Here is a 16992-nt window from a genome sequence, read left to right on the forward strand (position 1 = left end):
ATAAGTGTATTAACGACCAACTGTGCATGCAAGTCCCTTAGGTAAAATAATTGTGTCTACCGTATATACTCGAGTATATGCAGAGTTTTTCAGCACAGTTTTTGTGCTGTAAAAGTGCTCCTCGGCTTATATGGTAATTTTCTGCTAGCAGGCCAGGAACGCAGACTTCAAAAATTAAAATGGTCGGAGTTTTTGGATACAGTAGATCCTCGGTGCTGGGAAAAGGGAGGGGGTGTTTTGGTTGTCTGTCTGCCCCTTCCCTGAGCTTGAGGACTGTTTTTTTTCTTCCCCCACTTGGAATTCAATCTGGCTGAATATAGGGTATCCTGCAGTGCTCCTATTAACCCCATTCCAACGGAACAGCAGCACTACAGATCCGATATTTTTTTTAAGTCTTATTTTTTTTTTGCACTATTTTATGGGAGATTCTATACATTGATATTGTGGCTGGTCATAGTCTTAGATCTCCAACAGTTTAATGTCCCTCTCATACAAAACGAAAAAAAAACCCACAAAAACCAAACACACTAATAGTCACTTCTCCTCGCTCCCCTGCTATCTTGGGTCCAGAGTATTCAGGGAGCTGCAGACACGATGTAAGTGATGTCATTACATTGTGCCTGCAGCTTCTGGGGAAGAGAAGGAATGATGGCTCCCTGCTTCATCACTATAAGCAACTCATCCGCGTCCTATGAATGTTGATGAGCTGAAGTTGGGGCAGCCCAAAACGGCGTGACAGCATATGCAGGACTGTCCTGCTGTCCCAATTGGGCCCCTACTACCACAGGGCCCAGTGCAAGTGCACCATTTGCCTTATGCTGATTAAGCAGTGGTGTACATGTTAGGCAGACAAAAAAACTACTTTCACTTCTATGGTACTTCCAGAACAGCTATTTAACAATAGAACATTCACTCCACCTGACATACGAGACTTGTACTAGTGCAGAGGTTCTCAAACTTATTTAGTCTACCTCCCACTTTGAGAATCAATTACCGTATTTTTCGGACTATAAGACGTGGGTTTGCAGCATGGCCGCGCTACTGCCACCGCTGGTTTTCTTCAGCGGCAGGAGTGTGACAATACTGCAGGCCCCGGCAGCTAAGACACTCCCCGGCATCCGCCGGTCTATTACAGCAGATGCCGGGGACTGTCTTAGCTGCCGGGGCCTGCAGATTGCCGCGCTACTGCCACTGAAGAAAACCAGCGGTGGCAGTAGCACGGCCATGCTGCAAACCCACTGCTCCTCCGCAGGTCCCGACAGTTAGTTAGCCCTCCCCCCCGGCCTCATACCTTTAGTGATGCAGGCCGGCTCCTGCACGGCGAGGCCGCAGGAGCCGGCCTGTTCCGATGACAGCCGGGAGTCTATGACCCTCCGCGATAGTAATGTATAGAATCTCCCATAGACGGCAATACACTTGTATTGCCGTCTATGGGACTTGCAATCAAATGATTGCAGGTTCAAGCCCCCTAGGCGGGGGATATTAAAATAGTAAAAAAAAAAAAAAAAAAAAAAACACTTAAAAAAAATATAATAAAAAATAAAATAAATAAAAGTTCACCTCCTTTCCCTAGAATACATATAAAAGTATAACATTACTGTGAAACATATACATTAGGTATCCCTGTGTCTGAAAATGCCCGGTCTACACCTGGCCCCACAAAAAAAACGCCCTATACATCCCCGTACAGCTGCAGGGTCACCTGTCAATGTGGCCTTGCAGCTGTTCCAAAACTACAACTCCCATATATTAAATATTTTACCATTTTTTGCCTGAAATTTTTTTTTCCCTATTTTTCTCCTCTAAAACCTGGGTGCGTCTTATAGTCCGAAAAATACGGTATTTTCTAGCACCCCCTAAAATTTTTAACTTTACCACATCTTAAAAATCACAATCATTATAGCATGCCATTTGAGTCTTATCCTGTTTCCGAGTTCAAACTTACATTTTAAATGAGACTTCTAATGAGAGCAGTAAAATGCAACTTTATAAAGATTTAGAAAAACTTTTATTCAAATTAAAACAAACATTTTAATTTAAATTTTAAAACTAATCTAATGTGAAGGGCGAATCGGATGATTCGTAATATGAGGCTTGATTTTACTCAAAATAATAATATAAAAAAAAAATAATGATCAATGTAATGTAGTAGGTAGGTTTTGATTTTAGGTTAAAATATTAGAAAAACACAAAACAGCCATCACTCCCCTAAACCACTTCAAAAGCCCCCAATTTTCTCTGGGCCGTTTACTGCACATCCCCTTTATAGGCCTTCAGCGACCACAAGGGGGTGTTATCGCTCACTTTGAGAAAGACTGTGCTTGGTCTCATTTCTATTCTCTATGAACATTTAATTCAAGTGAAAGTGTCCTTAGCTTGAGGCCCCGGCTCTGACACATTGGCGCACAAATATTCCAGAGCTGACGATGAAAGACTGCTAGTGTATCAGCAGCCCTGTGAAAAGGCATTTTAGCAGATTTAAGGTCCTTTAGTGACTGTAATAACTTGGGGTTAAGGGAGTCTTTTCTGGTGAAGGCTACCGTTTACAGTTTCTAGGAAACACAATAAAATAAAAATGTAATGTCCAATTTAGATTTACAAATCAGTACCTGGTGTTTTCATCATAGAACTTGACTTTTCTCATAACAGATGTGTTGTACCAGTCACTGAAGACTATTAAGGACAGTCCATTGGCCACATCTCTGCGGAGCTTGGATATTTCCTCAGGGAAAAATTCTTCCTCGCTATCAACCATAAGCAGAGTTCCTAGAGGTCAAATTAAAAAAATAAATAAATCCATCCTTCTTCATAAAGCAAGAATTAAATGAATGAAAAACCTTAAATAAAATGACAGTTCTTTATTATTAAGTAATCATCAGTAATACTAGCAAAGCCCATAAGCTCTCACCATATTGGCTGGCATCAAAGCATGTGAAGGGTGAACCCAATACTTCTACAAAGTAGCCCATACTTCGAAGGTGTTGGTACATATCTCTGAAGTTAGTATGAACGTGGTCGCCATTCCTGAAAGATATTCAAGTCAAAGGCATAAGAAATAAAGACATTTTCTGCCTGATTAATGAATTCATTCATTTATTAACTTGTTTCAATCCCAAATTGTTAAAAGGATTATTCAGCTTCAGCAAGTAAACGTTCTTGTTTGTAAGATGAATAAAAGTTCTACAGTTTTCCAATATACTTCCTGTACTGATTTCTCATGATTTCATAGATCTCTGCTTGCTGTAATTCTTAACTGATAGTGGATAAAAATCAGTCTATGGTCATGTGATGGGCACAGCTCACTACAGTCAAGTAGTGTCTGCCTGAGACACTGGATAGGGGACAGCTTCCCGGCGGTAAGTCGTAAAACCAAACCCATTCAGTTGAATGGGTTTTTAAAGCAAACTGCCGGTGTCCGTATGCAGCCTCTCTGCGGGGAAACTTTTTTTTTTTATGCACAGACACAAAGTCAGACATGCAGGACTTTGTGCCCGTCCAACAAAAAAACAATAAAAAAAAAAAAAACCACAAACAAAAACTGTTTCCCCACGGAGAGGCTACATATGGACAATGGAGTTTTGCTTTAAAAACCCATTCAACTGAATGGGTTTTAAAACTGATTGTCGGGAAGCCGTCCCCTATCCAATTTCCCCGGGAAATAGGACTGAGACCCAGCGGGCGGACATGGGTGCAAGTGTGAACACCCCCTAATCAGACATACATCTGTCTTGTAATGAGCCGTGCACCTGTGTGTCTATCACATGACCATTTTGAGAAAAAGAAAGAAAGAGAGAAAGAGAGAAAGAAAGCGAGAAAGAAAGCGAGAAAGAAAGCGAGAAAGAAAGCGAGAAAGAAAGCGAGAAAGAAAGCGAAAGAAAAAGAAAAAAATATATAGAAAAAAACCCCACATTTGTCTTTAAAGTAGAAGATTATATATTATTTATTAGTGCTGGTCCCATTACTTCCATTCCTGGGTCAGCACATGACCAGTGCTATATCTGAAGGAGGCTAAATATCCGTCTCATGACAATAGCTACACCAATCCTTGTCTATCCACTGGCTGTGACAGGAAAGGGGACCAGCTTACCTACCACAATGAGTCAGCCATAAAGCGCTCTTCAAGACACAGCAATGAATAAATGCTGACCCAGAAAACACTTTCTGTGAACAGGAAGTAGCATTTCCAGGACCAGCACTAATAAATGGAGCTTAGGACACCTCTGTTACTTTAAGCATATTACCTAGTGGTGTGTTCTCTACAAATATAGGTTTGGAATCCAGACAGTAAAATAAGATAAGATAATCCTTTAATAGTCCCTTTAATAGTGGGGAAATTTCAGTGTTTTACAGCAGCAGGATAACACAGATAAAGGATAAAAACAAGTAATCTATTAGAAGGAGACACACATAAGCTGAGAAAAGTACTAGAAATCAATAGCAGCCAAGGAAAAAAAAAAAAAAAGAAAGAAAGACGACTTCAGGATCATTTAGCTCTCTCTCTTTTTTCGCTTGGTCTGGTGTAGATTATGTAGCCCGACAGCAGTTGGGAGGAAGGATCTCCAATAGCGCTCCTTCTCATACTTGGGGTGAAGCAGTCAGTCACTTACAGTGCTGCCAAGTGCTGTCAAGGTCTCATACATGGGGTGGGATTTATTCTCCCGCATGGAGCTCACCACGGACAGTATTCTTCTGTCACCCACCACCTGTACTGGGTCCAGGGGGCTCCCCAGGACAGAGCTGGCTCTTCTGATCATCCTGTCAAGTCTATTTCTGTCCCTGGTTGATATACAGTTCCCCCAGAGCCACCCCAATGCCCGGCCAATAGGCAAACTGGAGGGGGTCTACAGCAGAACACACTAGAGGGCGTAGATGTATTAGGACCAGTCTAAGACCTTCATCAGGGGGGATGTCAGTGCTACAGGTCTGTAGCCGTTAAAGTCCATTGGGTTGGGTTTCTTTGGGACTGGTACCACACAAGATATTTTCTACAGTTGTGGTACCACTCCCAGCTTCGGGCTCATATTGTACATGTGTAATAATATCACACAGCTGGTCTCCACACATTTTAAGAACTCTTGCACTTATAGATTTGATAGCTAAATTAGTGTCACAAACAGTTACCTGGGGAATAAGCTAACTTATTGCTGGAATGTCTTTACTATAAAAGGAAGCAATGACTTAAAAAATAAATAAATAAAATAAATAAATTCTCAGCAGCATATGGCGATGGTAGCAGGGTTCAGAATAAGGAAAGTATTGTAAACTCACCAGTCTAAGGGGTCATTCTTCATCCGTAGGTTATCCCTTGGGAAGTAGCCTGGTGGGTAACGGAGGTTATGATACTGATCCCAAAGAACTCTCTTACTACGTGGTGGAGTGGGAATGATCTTCACCTTTATTGGCAGTTTAACTGTAGAGAATTGCTCAGCTCCATTCTTCTGTTTTAAAAGAAAAGCACGGGGGGAAAAACCCCCAGAAATCTCAGGAAATTGTATTAAGAATGTCAGGCGCACTGATGAATAGATACTACTAGAGTGAGCTTGAGAGCTTAGTGCATACTCAGATAAGGGTGTGACGTGCAGATAGCCCCCTCTAGTGGAGATCGCAGATAGCCCAAAACACGTGGTCCATTAGTTCATAGTCTAGAAATATTACTTCATTTTACAATTAATGTTCAAAATTTATCAGGCAACCAAAAATTATTGATTCTTATACTCTTAGACTTCGGAATCAATGGCTCCTAAAATATGGGACAAACCGACCAATTGCAGGGCAGTGTAAAGTTTGGGTCACTGCTCTGCTCACCTCTGGGAATCATGAGCAGAGCAAAGCCCATGCTGCCCTGTGATCGTTGGTGCGTTACCGCAGCGGGGGTTTTTCTTCAGTGACAGATTTCATCTGACACCATTAGACCTACGTTGCCTCTGTCAGCCCTGCTTCAGCTCTCCACTCTCTCCTGCCCACCCCCATCCATCCCTGCTCCCCTCCACCCTTCTCTGACCAACTTCAACCACCTCTGACCTCCTCCACTCACCTCTGGCAGCTCCTCCTCCTAATAGTAGTTAGAATTAGTTGCTATATAATATAGATCGAAGTCTACTATAGATAGATAGATAGATAGGAGACACAGTACAGACCAAAAGTTTGGACACACCTCATTCAAAAAGTTCTCTGTATTTTCATGACTATGAAAATTGCAGATTCACACTGAAGGCATCAAAACTATGAAGTAACACATGTGGAATTATATACTTAACAAAAAGTGTGAAACTGAAAATATATGAGCTTCAAGAGGTAGTCACCGGAAATGGTCTTCTAACAGTCTTGAAGGAGTTCCCAGAGATGCTTAGCACTTGTTGGCCCTTTTGCCTTCACTCTGCGGTCCAGCTCAGCCCAAACCATCTTGATTGGGTTCAGGTCTGGTTACTGTGGAGGCAAGGTCATCTGGCATAGTTCCCATCACTCTCCTTCTTGGTCAAATAGCCCTTACACAGCCTGGAGATGTGTTTGGGGTGATTGTTCTATTGAAAAATAAATGACGGTCCAACTAAACGCAAACCGGATGGAATAGCATGCCGCTGCAAGATGTTGTGGTAGCCATGCTGGTTCAGTATGCCTTCAATTTTGAATAAATCCCCAACAATGTCACCAGCAAAGCACCCCCACTCCATCACACCTCCTCCTCCATGATTCACGGTGGGAACCAGGCATGTAGAGTCCATTCGTTCACCTTTTCTGCGTCACACAAAGACACGGTGGTTGGAACCAAAGATCTTAAATTTGGACTCATCAGACCAAAGCACAGATTTCCACTGGTCTAATGTCCATTCCTTGTGTTCTTTAGTCCAAACAAGTCTCTTCTGCTTGTTGCCTTTCCTTAGCAGTGGTTTTCTAGCAGCTATTTTACCATGAAGGTCTGCTGCACAAAGTCTCCTCTTACCAGTTGTTGTAGAGATGTGTCTGCTGATAGAACTCTGTGTGGCATTGACCTGGTCTCTAATCTGAGCTGCTGTTAACCTGCGATTTCTGAGGCTGGTGACTCGGATGAACTTATCCTCCGCAGCAGAGGTGTCTCTTGGTCTTCCTTTCCTGGGGAGGTCCTCATGTGAGCCAGTTTCTTTGTACCGCTTGATGGTTTTTGCAACTACACTTGGGGACTCTTTTCCCAATTTTTTTGGACTGACTGACCTTCATTTCTTAAAGTAATGATGGCCACTCTAACAGTCTATTCAGTAGGACTATCAGCTGTGTATCCACCTGAATTCTGCACAACACAACTGATGGTCCCAACCCCATTTATAAGGCAAGATATCCCACTTATTAAACCTGACAGAGCACACCTGTGAAGTGAAGACCATTTCCAGTGACTACCTCTTGAAGCTCATCAAGAGAATGCCAAAAGTGCGCAAAGCAGTAATCAAAGCAAAAGGTGGCTACTTTGAAGAACCTAGAATATAAGATGAGTATTTTCAGTTGTTTCACTTTTTTGTTAAGTATATAATTCCACGTGTGTTACTTCATAGTTTTTATATATAAATTTTAGTTGTTTTTTTTTTAACAAATAATACACATGTTAAAGCACACACACAGTTGAAAATAAGAGGCCTGGTCCTTAACGCACTTTTGGCCTGTGTCCTTAAGGAGTTGTCCAGGTAACAAAGCTCTGAATAGAAAACTGCTGCGGAATAGGTTTGTAATATATAAAAATTATATTACAGCATTGGCAGAAGTGATTGGATACACACCTCGTTTTCTTCTGGAGATGCCACTGTTATCATCACATGGCCCTGGGCAATGCCTTCCCATGAAGAGGCTTTCTTTGCTACAGAGATGGAAATTGCCAGATATCCAGACCATGGCCACAGCACAGAGGAGTACGAGAAGGCAACTTCAATGTTGTCACCATTGTGTGGGAGATATGGCTGCCAGTCGGGCTGTAAAAGTTTATAAAAAAAAAAAAAAAAAAAAAAAAAAAAAAAAAAAAAGTCAAAATGTTGCATAATATTAGGTAATAGAGATGAGTGAGTAGTATTTGATCAAATACTACTATTCGAATACTCGTATCGGTCGAATACCACGCAGGAAAATTCCCGTCCTGCTACTTCCTGAACTTGGAGGATCCAACTTTGGTTTCCATGGAAACCGGAACAACATTCCCGTTTTTTCCCATAGACTATAATGGTATTCGATCGAATACTACTCGCTCATCTCTATTAGGTAACATTTATATAAGCTAAGTGAAAAGCCATGTTTGCAATGACCTACCTTGTCCACTATCCTTCCAGTGACTCCCATGCCATTAAGAATAGTGATGTTTACAATGGTCGGCATCCCACCATAGTATATAGGCTGAGAGCAGTATGGCCACATGTAGGGACATTCTGTTAGGTCCACATAGCTGGGACTCAGACTACAATACACAAAATCATGCATTATATATGCACATCATTCAGAAACAGAAAATAGTCATACATTCTACTTTTTTTTTTTTTTTTTTAAGTAAAAGATCGATATACAAATCAATCGGCTTTGTAAATACACATGGTTGAATATTTTGCTGAGGATATTGTATTAAGACATTAACCCTACACAATGCAAACATTGCAAATCTGAGATGTAAATCTAAAGCATGTTCATTTATGCTGTGGATTTGACGAGGTTTCTCTGGTTAACCCTTTAAGGGAGAAGCCTAGTTTAAAGCATTAACGGGGTTTTCTGGGCAAAGATTTTTTTTTTTTAAAAAAAAAAAAGGTCTGTTAGAGATAATGACTTTATTCGTTATTTCTATCCTCCCAGCACAACATTTTCCTATCAACATAGCCATTTGAGGTTCACACCACCCTTTCATTTTACTTCTCCTTTAGCCTTGGTTTTAAGACACCCAGTATATGATAACAATTACAATATTTTTCTGGCAGGGCAATCTCCAGTTTGTGTGTGTACAATCTTTGGATGAGTAAGACTTTTGGATCACTTTTTATTCAATTTTTGTGGGAGGTGGCTGACCAAAAAAGACATCCATTCCCCCCCCCCCCCCCCCACACATAGGGAATAAATAACATCATATTTTGGTAGTAAGAGCATTCAGCCATGATGTAATAGCAATTTTTTGGTTATTTTATTTACATTTGAAATAAGACATGTTTTTTATTTTATTGTATTATACCTTTTTTCATTCTAATTTTTTATTTTTTTTACTCTCTCACAAGAGGACTTAAACATTGAATTACTCTATATAATTGTACATGTGCTTTAGGCCCAATATTTAGGAGAGTCTAACACACTTCCATATCAGGCTCACGCGCACAACAGTGTGCAGGGCAAGAATGGAGGATATTTTAATGGAAGGCTCAGATGACATGTGAGTCATTGTTTCCCATGAGGAGGGGGGTTCTGCCTGTTTCCGTTCATGGAGTAGGATCTACCCTATAATAATCGGTCATATGGGGCCTGAGACATCCAGGAAGCCACGGATAGGCCTCCTGGCTGTTATGGCAACCCCTCGAGTGCAGCTTCTGTGCCTGCTATATCACGGTGCCATTATATTACAGAACTGGAACTAACACAGAGAGGAGAAAGGGAAGCACAGCTCCATTCTCCATCCTTTTACTTGAAGCTGAGCTGTAGTGACCAGTGCAACATTGCAGATTTTCTACTTGCCATTCTGCAAGCATTTGCAGCATACCTGTTCTTTGTAGACATACCGTGAAACATACAAATACTGAGTTTCGTTTGAATTACTTAGCATACAGTGTTGCCACGAAAATAGGTCATCCCCGAAAATAAGGCATGGGGAGGTTTCTGTTTAATTGCCTAATATAAGGCACCCCCCGAAAATAAGGCAACCCCTAAAAACCATTGCAGCTGGCTGAACACTGTGTGCGATGTTCTGTGTGCACAGGAAAGCCTCTGCTGTGATACCGTACGTTGTATCCCCTGTCCCTGCTGTAGGATGAGCTGGGAGATTCCCCTGTGCATATGCTGCGGGGAGTTGGCTCTCACAGCTCATCCCACAGCAGCCAGAACAGTGGTATCACAGCAGAGGCAGCAGCCAGCTTTCCTGTGCACATGGAACACAGTGCACAGCATTCAGCTGCAATGCCCACAAAGTGAGGCTCCCTGACAACTGCAGGCAGCCTCAGTAAGCCCCGACCACCACTTCCGCCGCCGCGATCAACAGCAGCACCAGCGCTGCTATGAAGATGGGGAAGGTAAGTAGCCTACCTCCTCCCCCTCCCCCCAACCTCTTGCATGTCTTACGGAGCGGGTTGTTCCCCGCTCCATAAGACATCCCCCCGATAATAAGTCATGTCCTATATTTAGGACAATAATTTAATATAAGACACTGTCTTATTTTCAGGGGAAAAACAGTAGATATTAAAGGGGTTGTCCCATCACAAGGATCCTATCTACACTGCTTGTTAATGTGGATGTAAGACTTCCTAAATACACTGCTTCAGTAAAATTGCTTTGTTTGTCCACTATCTTACTTTATTCAATTCTTTGTGGCCACAGCCCTGACTTAGCTGCTCATGAGTCAAGTGATGTATTTGCTGCTCTCAGGGGGAGGGAGGAGGGGCTAAGTGCACGGGAGCGAGCCTGTGTATCTAGCTATTCCTGTGTCTGCACCACGTGTGACCTACCTCCCTGCTCTCAGATAGGGGAGAGGAGCTGCTTTCATTTCTTCTGTTCTCCCAGTTATCAGGCTAGCTAATTCAGTTGTGTTCATTATGGCAGAGACAGGCAGTCTCTGTATGTAACATAGAATGGAGTTGCTGCTGCCTGTACTTCATAGTCCAATGTGGGTGGGCGGAGCTACACACAAATTTGGGGGCGGAGCTAAACGGCAGGTTGCATGAGAAACCCCGCCCACCAAATGAAGCAAGAAACCAGGAAGAAAGAATATTTTACAGCAGTGAAGACTGGAGAGTATGCGACATGGGAATACCCCTTTAATATGTATCTTATCTGATTAATCCAAAGGAAAAAATATATATATACCTGGCTTGTGGCTTGTAACTATTTAGGATCTGGTAGGCCCGAAGGAGGTCTAATTTACCATGTCCTTGCTCAAACATATTGACCCCTGGAAGTCTGCGCGCTGAAGCTATAAGAGCCTGTTTCATGCTTGCTGGATTTACCATCTCCCTCTTCTGAACCGTACTAGAGGAAAAATATAAAAACCAGTTAGTCTTCTGCTCAGTCTGTATAACGGGTTTCAAAGTACTAGCCTAGGGTGCAGCAGTAAATTTATATGTATAATATAATACTGTAGTGGATCATGGACTGCCTAGCAGAAAAGTATTCATTTGGAGCTCATAAAGACACAGGTGATAAAGTGATCTCTGAAAGCTGGAAACCAAAATAAATATGGCAGTCTTTATAGATAATAGTACATATTTCAACTCTGAGCAAATCATATATCAAAGGAGACATTTAAAGAAAACAAAAAATATTCATGAAGTAGGTTTAGCATTATAAATTATTATAGCATTAATGTCATATTAAAGGGGTTGTCCCATCACAAGGATCCTATTTATACTGCTAGCTTATGTGGATTTAAGACTTTTCTTAAATACATTGCTTAAGCAAAACTGCTTTGTTTGGCCACTATCTGAGATAATTCACTTCATTGTTTTACACTGTGTTTCCATAACCACGGACCTGGGGATGGTCTTAATCTCTCCGCTCAGAACAAGTGATGTAGCTCTCTGCTCCAGGAGAGGACGGGGAGCTGAATGCTCAGGAGCAGCTTGTATTTCTGAGCTGTTTATCTCCAGCTCTTCCATTTATCAGTCAGCTGATTGAATTTTGTTGATAAGGGCTGAGACAGGGAGTCTGTTATCTCTATATTTAAATACAGACCTAAAAGTGAGTATATTGCAAGCTGTCCTGAAGAATGTATGTTTGGGATTCTCATCACCTAACAAATCCAGCTCTGCTACATCAGCTCATATTGTGCATCTTCCAGTGATACTGTGCTAATTTATTTACAACCATCCCTCATTACTGACTGCAAACATGTACTGCTATGAAAAGAGATAGCAGAGCTGGCTTTTCCTGTGAGACAGCAAGTGAAACCCCACCCACCAATTTACAGAGAAAACCAGGAAGTGAACAGAGCAGACAGCCTGCAGGTTGGTGAACCGTGGAGATGGGAATACCCCTTTAAACATGGGGGCATATTGCCAGGCACATTATAGTCATAGCCAGATTTACACCGTCCTGCCATTTTTACAATTAACATAATTAAAATAGTGTCAAATATCGAGATGAGTATGAAGATGATGAACCAGCTCCATGGGGCCTTCAACAACACGCTCATTATATGGCGTCTCAGCGAGCTGCTGAGATGCCGGAACAATCACAGGCATGCTGCGAGAAACAAGTTCAGCAGCAAGACAGCTTAAGAGCTGCCAAAACGCCAGAGCAGGCAAACCATCGATGGCAGCAATTTGCTGAATATAGGCGGATCATCCACTCCAACAACTCGCAGATGAGGTCGCGGGCAGAGGCTAATTATTTATATATATATATATATATATATATATATATATATATATATATATATATATATATATCGTATTTTTCGGACTATAAGACGCACCTAGGTTTTAGAGGAGGAAAATAGGGAAAAAAAATTTTGAAGCAAAAACTGGTAAAATATTTAATATATGGGAGTTGTAGTTTTGCATTGACAGGTGACCCTGCAGCTGTACGGGGATGCATAGAGCGTTTTTTTTGCGGGGCCAGCTGTAATTTTTAGTTATACCATACAGGCTCTATTGCTTAGATCACCTTGTATTGAAAAAAAAAACAGGAGGTGATTTAGAACTTTTATTTATTTCATATTTTTAAAGCTTTTTTTTTTTACTATTTTATTCCCCCCCGGGGGCTTGAACCTGCGGTCACTTGATCGCAAGTCCCATAGACGGCAATACAACTGTATTGCCGTCTATGGGACATTCTGTCTATTAGTATTACGGCTGGTCATAGAGACCAGCCGCAATACTAATATAGCAGTGACAGGCCTGGAAGCCTCATTAGGCTCCCGGCTGTCACCCGAACAGGTCGGCTCCTGCGATATCGCCGCGCAGGAGCCGGCCTGCAACTTTACAGGTACGGGGCCGGTGGGGACCGGCCCCAGGGGAGAAGGGGCCACAGATACTGACCCGGCATCCGCTGTACTAGAGAGGCGGATGCCGGGGAGGGATAGACGCCGGGGCCTGAGACATCGCTACGATCCTCTGCCCTGCATGAAGCCAGCGGCGGGGGGACGGAGGAGCCCCTGCCGCTGCTGGCTTCATGCATGGCAGAGGAGCGCAGCGATGTCTCAGGCCCCGGCACCTGTAATGGCGTCTATCACTTGCCGGCTTCCGCCTCTCTATTACAGCGGATGCCAGGCGCCACCTTCAGACTATAAGACGCACCCTTCTTTTCCCCCAAAATTTTGGGGAAAAAAAAGTGCGTCTTAATAGTCCGAAAAATACGGTATATATATATTTTTTTTACCTTCAATTCAATTGATAATGTACTAAACTGCTGTATAGCCCCTGGTCTGTCAAATGACTACACGCGAGACTGACTTACAAAGTCACGTCAGCTGCAGACAGTCCTTAAGTGGTAATTTATAATGCATGTAAACAATTTGCAATACTTAAACTGAAATATACTGAATACTTTACTCTAATACCAGTGACTAATCTGCTCTGCTTTTCTTTCTCTGTACAAGTCTGCACACTTTTTCAACACTACTGATTCACTTAAAGCATAAACCAAGTAGAAGGTGCAACTACTGATGTCATGCACTGAAGCTGATCAGCAGGAGGCATTACAGTGAGTCTACCACCTCCCCCAAGCATATTCAGCTGCTACCTATGCATTACAGAGCACATTACAGTAACAGACATTATATCTCTCTTACACGTGTCACTTTTGTAGATTTGGTTAACAAAAAAATAAATAACTTTGAAGTCTTATGCTAATGAGGCAGTTGGTGCACTGTTAGCGGCTTAAGTAAGGTAGGTGACGTCATAGCAGTGGGTGGGTCACCTGCATTGGATGGTTCACACAGGAGATGGTAGAGTGGCCAGAGCAGTGCTTTGCGGGACTGAAGGACTTCCCCCAGTGCACCAACTGCCTCATTTGTTTTTCAGTGTATTGTTCTTGGTACAATGGTACTAACAGTTGAATTTGGTTGGGGGCGTTTTTTTTAGGCTAAGACTTGGCGATTATGATCTACATCAAAATCACAATTAGTCAGGCATATTACCTCAATTACATTTAATGGCGATTTAGGCCATGCCCCTTAAGTATGAGTAGGGAGAACCTAACGAGATGCATCTTGTGAGGTTTGCCAAGTGGTTTTGCCAGTGTGAACTGGAACTGCTATTATATTCTGCGGTCTCTTCAGACCCCAGAGTCTAAATAGTGGACAATAGTGGTCAAACATAAAAAACAGCACTTACTCAGTGTGACATTATGTGGCATTAGAAAGCAAAGACGCAATCGTTATAAGCCTCAGACGAGACCCCAGAATATAATACAATATCAGTTCAGACATATTCTGTCTGAATGAGCCTGTACACAAAGACTTGCAAATAATATAATAACTAAAGTGAAATAATCGACATGCATAAAATCATGACTGTTATTTGGATTAATGGTCTGTTTTGGCTGTGCTTCAATTTATTTGCACTTAACATCACAATGTTGAATTTCATTACCTAACAAGTAAAGTCACTGCTCCGGCTACAACAGGTGAAGCAACACTAGTTCCAGACAAGGAGCGACAACCACCCTTCATACCAGATCCTCTCACCCCAGAGCCATAGGTGACAATGTCCGGCTTCATCCTGCCATAACCTCCAGGCAATTCCTGTAATTTACAAAATCAAGTCAGTTCATTTGGAAGACCTCTAAAAGAAACAGTTTTCCACCACTGCACCCATTGCTATGAAACTCTAGACCTCCTCTTGTGTGTCATACATGTACTTCCATTCGGTTATGTCATCTGTCCATTTCTGATCATATATATATATATATATATATATATATATATATATATATATATATATATATATATTTATTTATTTATTTATTTATTTAACAATGCTTTCTCTCTATGCTTTGTGAAATTAAGCATATACTCCCCTTTCTATTCACCTAAACTAACGAAACAAAAAAAGTATAACACATTCAGGAAAGCTGGGCTGAACAGTCATCTTCTTCATGATGACTGTCAAAGGAGTCTGTGTGATCATGCAGTCCATGCAGTTTCGTTATACAGGATTTGTTGGTGTCCGAATGTGCAAAACATAGAACAAACAATAGGCAATTTTGCATATGACATAGTGATGGGAGCATATGACATATAGTGGGAGGATGGGAGGATATGACATAGTGATGGGAGGAATTTCAATTCGAACTGTAAATTTTGTGTGTGTGGTTTTTTTTTTAAACTTTTGAAATATCACTATGATAATTGAAAGTTTTGATCAACAGGGGCCTGAGTGCTAAAATCCCCAAAATATTAAAACAAAGGTGATACGTTTCTGATCGGTGGGGTCTGACTGCTGGGAATTCTTCAATTGAATGCCTTTTTGAATGGAGCAGTGATGCACATGATCCACCACCACGTCCATGCACTTCAATGGGACTGCACGTACACCTTTGCTTCATCACACAGCAGACCCCCGCTATAATCAGACACTTATCACCACCTAACCCATAGATAGGTGGCAAGTTATATTTATAGAAATAGCTCTATTTAATATACTCTTTTGAACAAAAACAAATTATGACATAAGTTGGATTACCCATGTGGTCATCCCTCTTGAAGAAAATCTAGCTATATTGTCCTCAAAATCGATGCCACCAACTCCTATTACATCCATTTGGTCTGCTGGGTTGTTCAGAGTTCTAAAGATGATGATAAGAGCAGAAAAAATGTAAGTGCATTTGGTCCATTTCGCGTGGAATTTATATTTAACAAAAAAAAAAAAAAAACAACAACACAGGCTGTAAGGCTAAGGCCCCAGATTGCGAAAATGCTTTTTCTGTTGCAGATTTTTCTGCAGTTTTTTGAGCCAAAGCCAAGAATGGCTACAAAAGGAATGAGAAATATATAGGAAGTTCTCATACTTCTATCTTCTGCTCAATTCAGTCCTGGCTTTGGCTCAAAAAAAAAAAACAAAACAAAAAAAAAAAAAAAGCTCTGTTTCTGCAACATGGGGCCTGAGCCTTAAAGAGAGATTGCCACTAGGAAATTGGATACCAAACCCACCACAGTGTAATACTGGGAACATTATGCTAACCACCATCATACCTATAGACAGAGCAATCTTATCCCATTTACTTGAAAAAGGTGTTCTCATAAATATGCAAATGAGGCACACACCATTTGCATATTTATAAGAACTACTGGTCTACCTAAGCTATGATGGTGCTCAGATAATGTTCCCTACATTGCACTGAGGCAGGTCTCATATCAAGTTTCCTGATGACAGGCTCCCTCTACAACATTAGATTCTACTTTTTATAAAATGTCGAGAATGGTATAAAAACTAAGTCATAGGAATTTCCAATCTGGTTCATTAGGCTCAGCAGTCTGGAATCCCACATTGCATTCTAGGTCTGTGATAGAACTAAGTGGCAATTATCAGGTATCTGTACACCAGTCAACAGAAGTAGAAGATGAAAAGGCAATCTTCTAAAGGAAAGCAAAGAGATCAAACTTCTCTGTACTGTGGAAAAGGATGTGAAATACCATCGCTTATGATTATATTATATGATTATCCTTTCATGGGGCAGATATTGATAGATGACACGGAGGTTGCTCTGCGTTTGTTACTACTTTACTTTTCACTGATTTTGAATGGGACGAATAAGTTGTTAATGCAACTGCTGGGACCTTATCCTCTCATTCACTTTACATTGGCATAACATCCCGCTTACATGGAGAGATGTACTGCCGACAAATTAAAGGGGTTG

The 16992-nt window shown here is 41.5% G+C and overlaps 1 protein-coding gene across 1 annotated transcript in view; it reads right to left on the reverse strand.

Annotated features, from left to right (window-relative positions):
• The window catches only part of MBTPS1 (membrane bound transcription factor peptidase, site 1), a 57015-nt gene that overhangs the window by 15435 nt on the left and 24588 nt on the right, over window positions 1-16992 (reverse strand). The window contains exons 9-16 of the mRNA XM_075281782.1: window positions 15819-15921; window positions 14727-14878; window positions 11002-11163; window positions 8266-8410; window positions 7746-7934; window positions 5269-5438; window positions 2909-3024; window positions 2610-2766 (exon numbers count right to left, since the gene is read on the reverse strand). Of these exons, the coding sequence (XP_075137883.1) occupies window positions 2610-2766; window positions 2909-3024; window positions 5269-5438; window positions 7746-7934; window positions 8266-8410; window positions 11002-11163; window positions 14727-14878; window positions 15819-15921 (1194 nt within the window). The remainder of the gene's footprint in view (window positions 1-2609; window positions 2767-2908; window positions 3025-5268; window positions 5439-7745; window positions 7935-8265; window positions 8411-11001; window positions 11164-14726; window positions 14879-15818; window positions 15922-16992) is intronic.

This window comes from Leptodactylus fuscus, chromosome 7 (assembly GCF_031893055.1).
Source record: "Leptodactylus fuscus isolate aLepFus1 chromosome 7, aLepFus1.hap2, whole genome shotgun sequence".
Taxonomy (NCBI): domain Eukaryota; kingdom Metazoa; phylum Chordata; class Amphibia; order Anura; family Leptodactylidae; genus Leptodactylus; species Leptodactylus fuscus.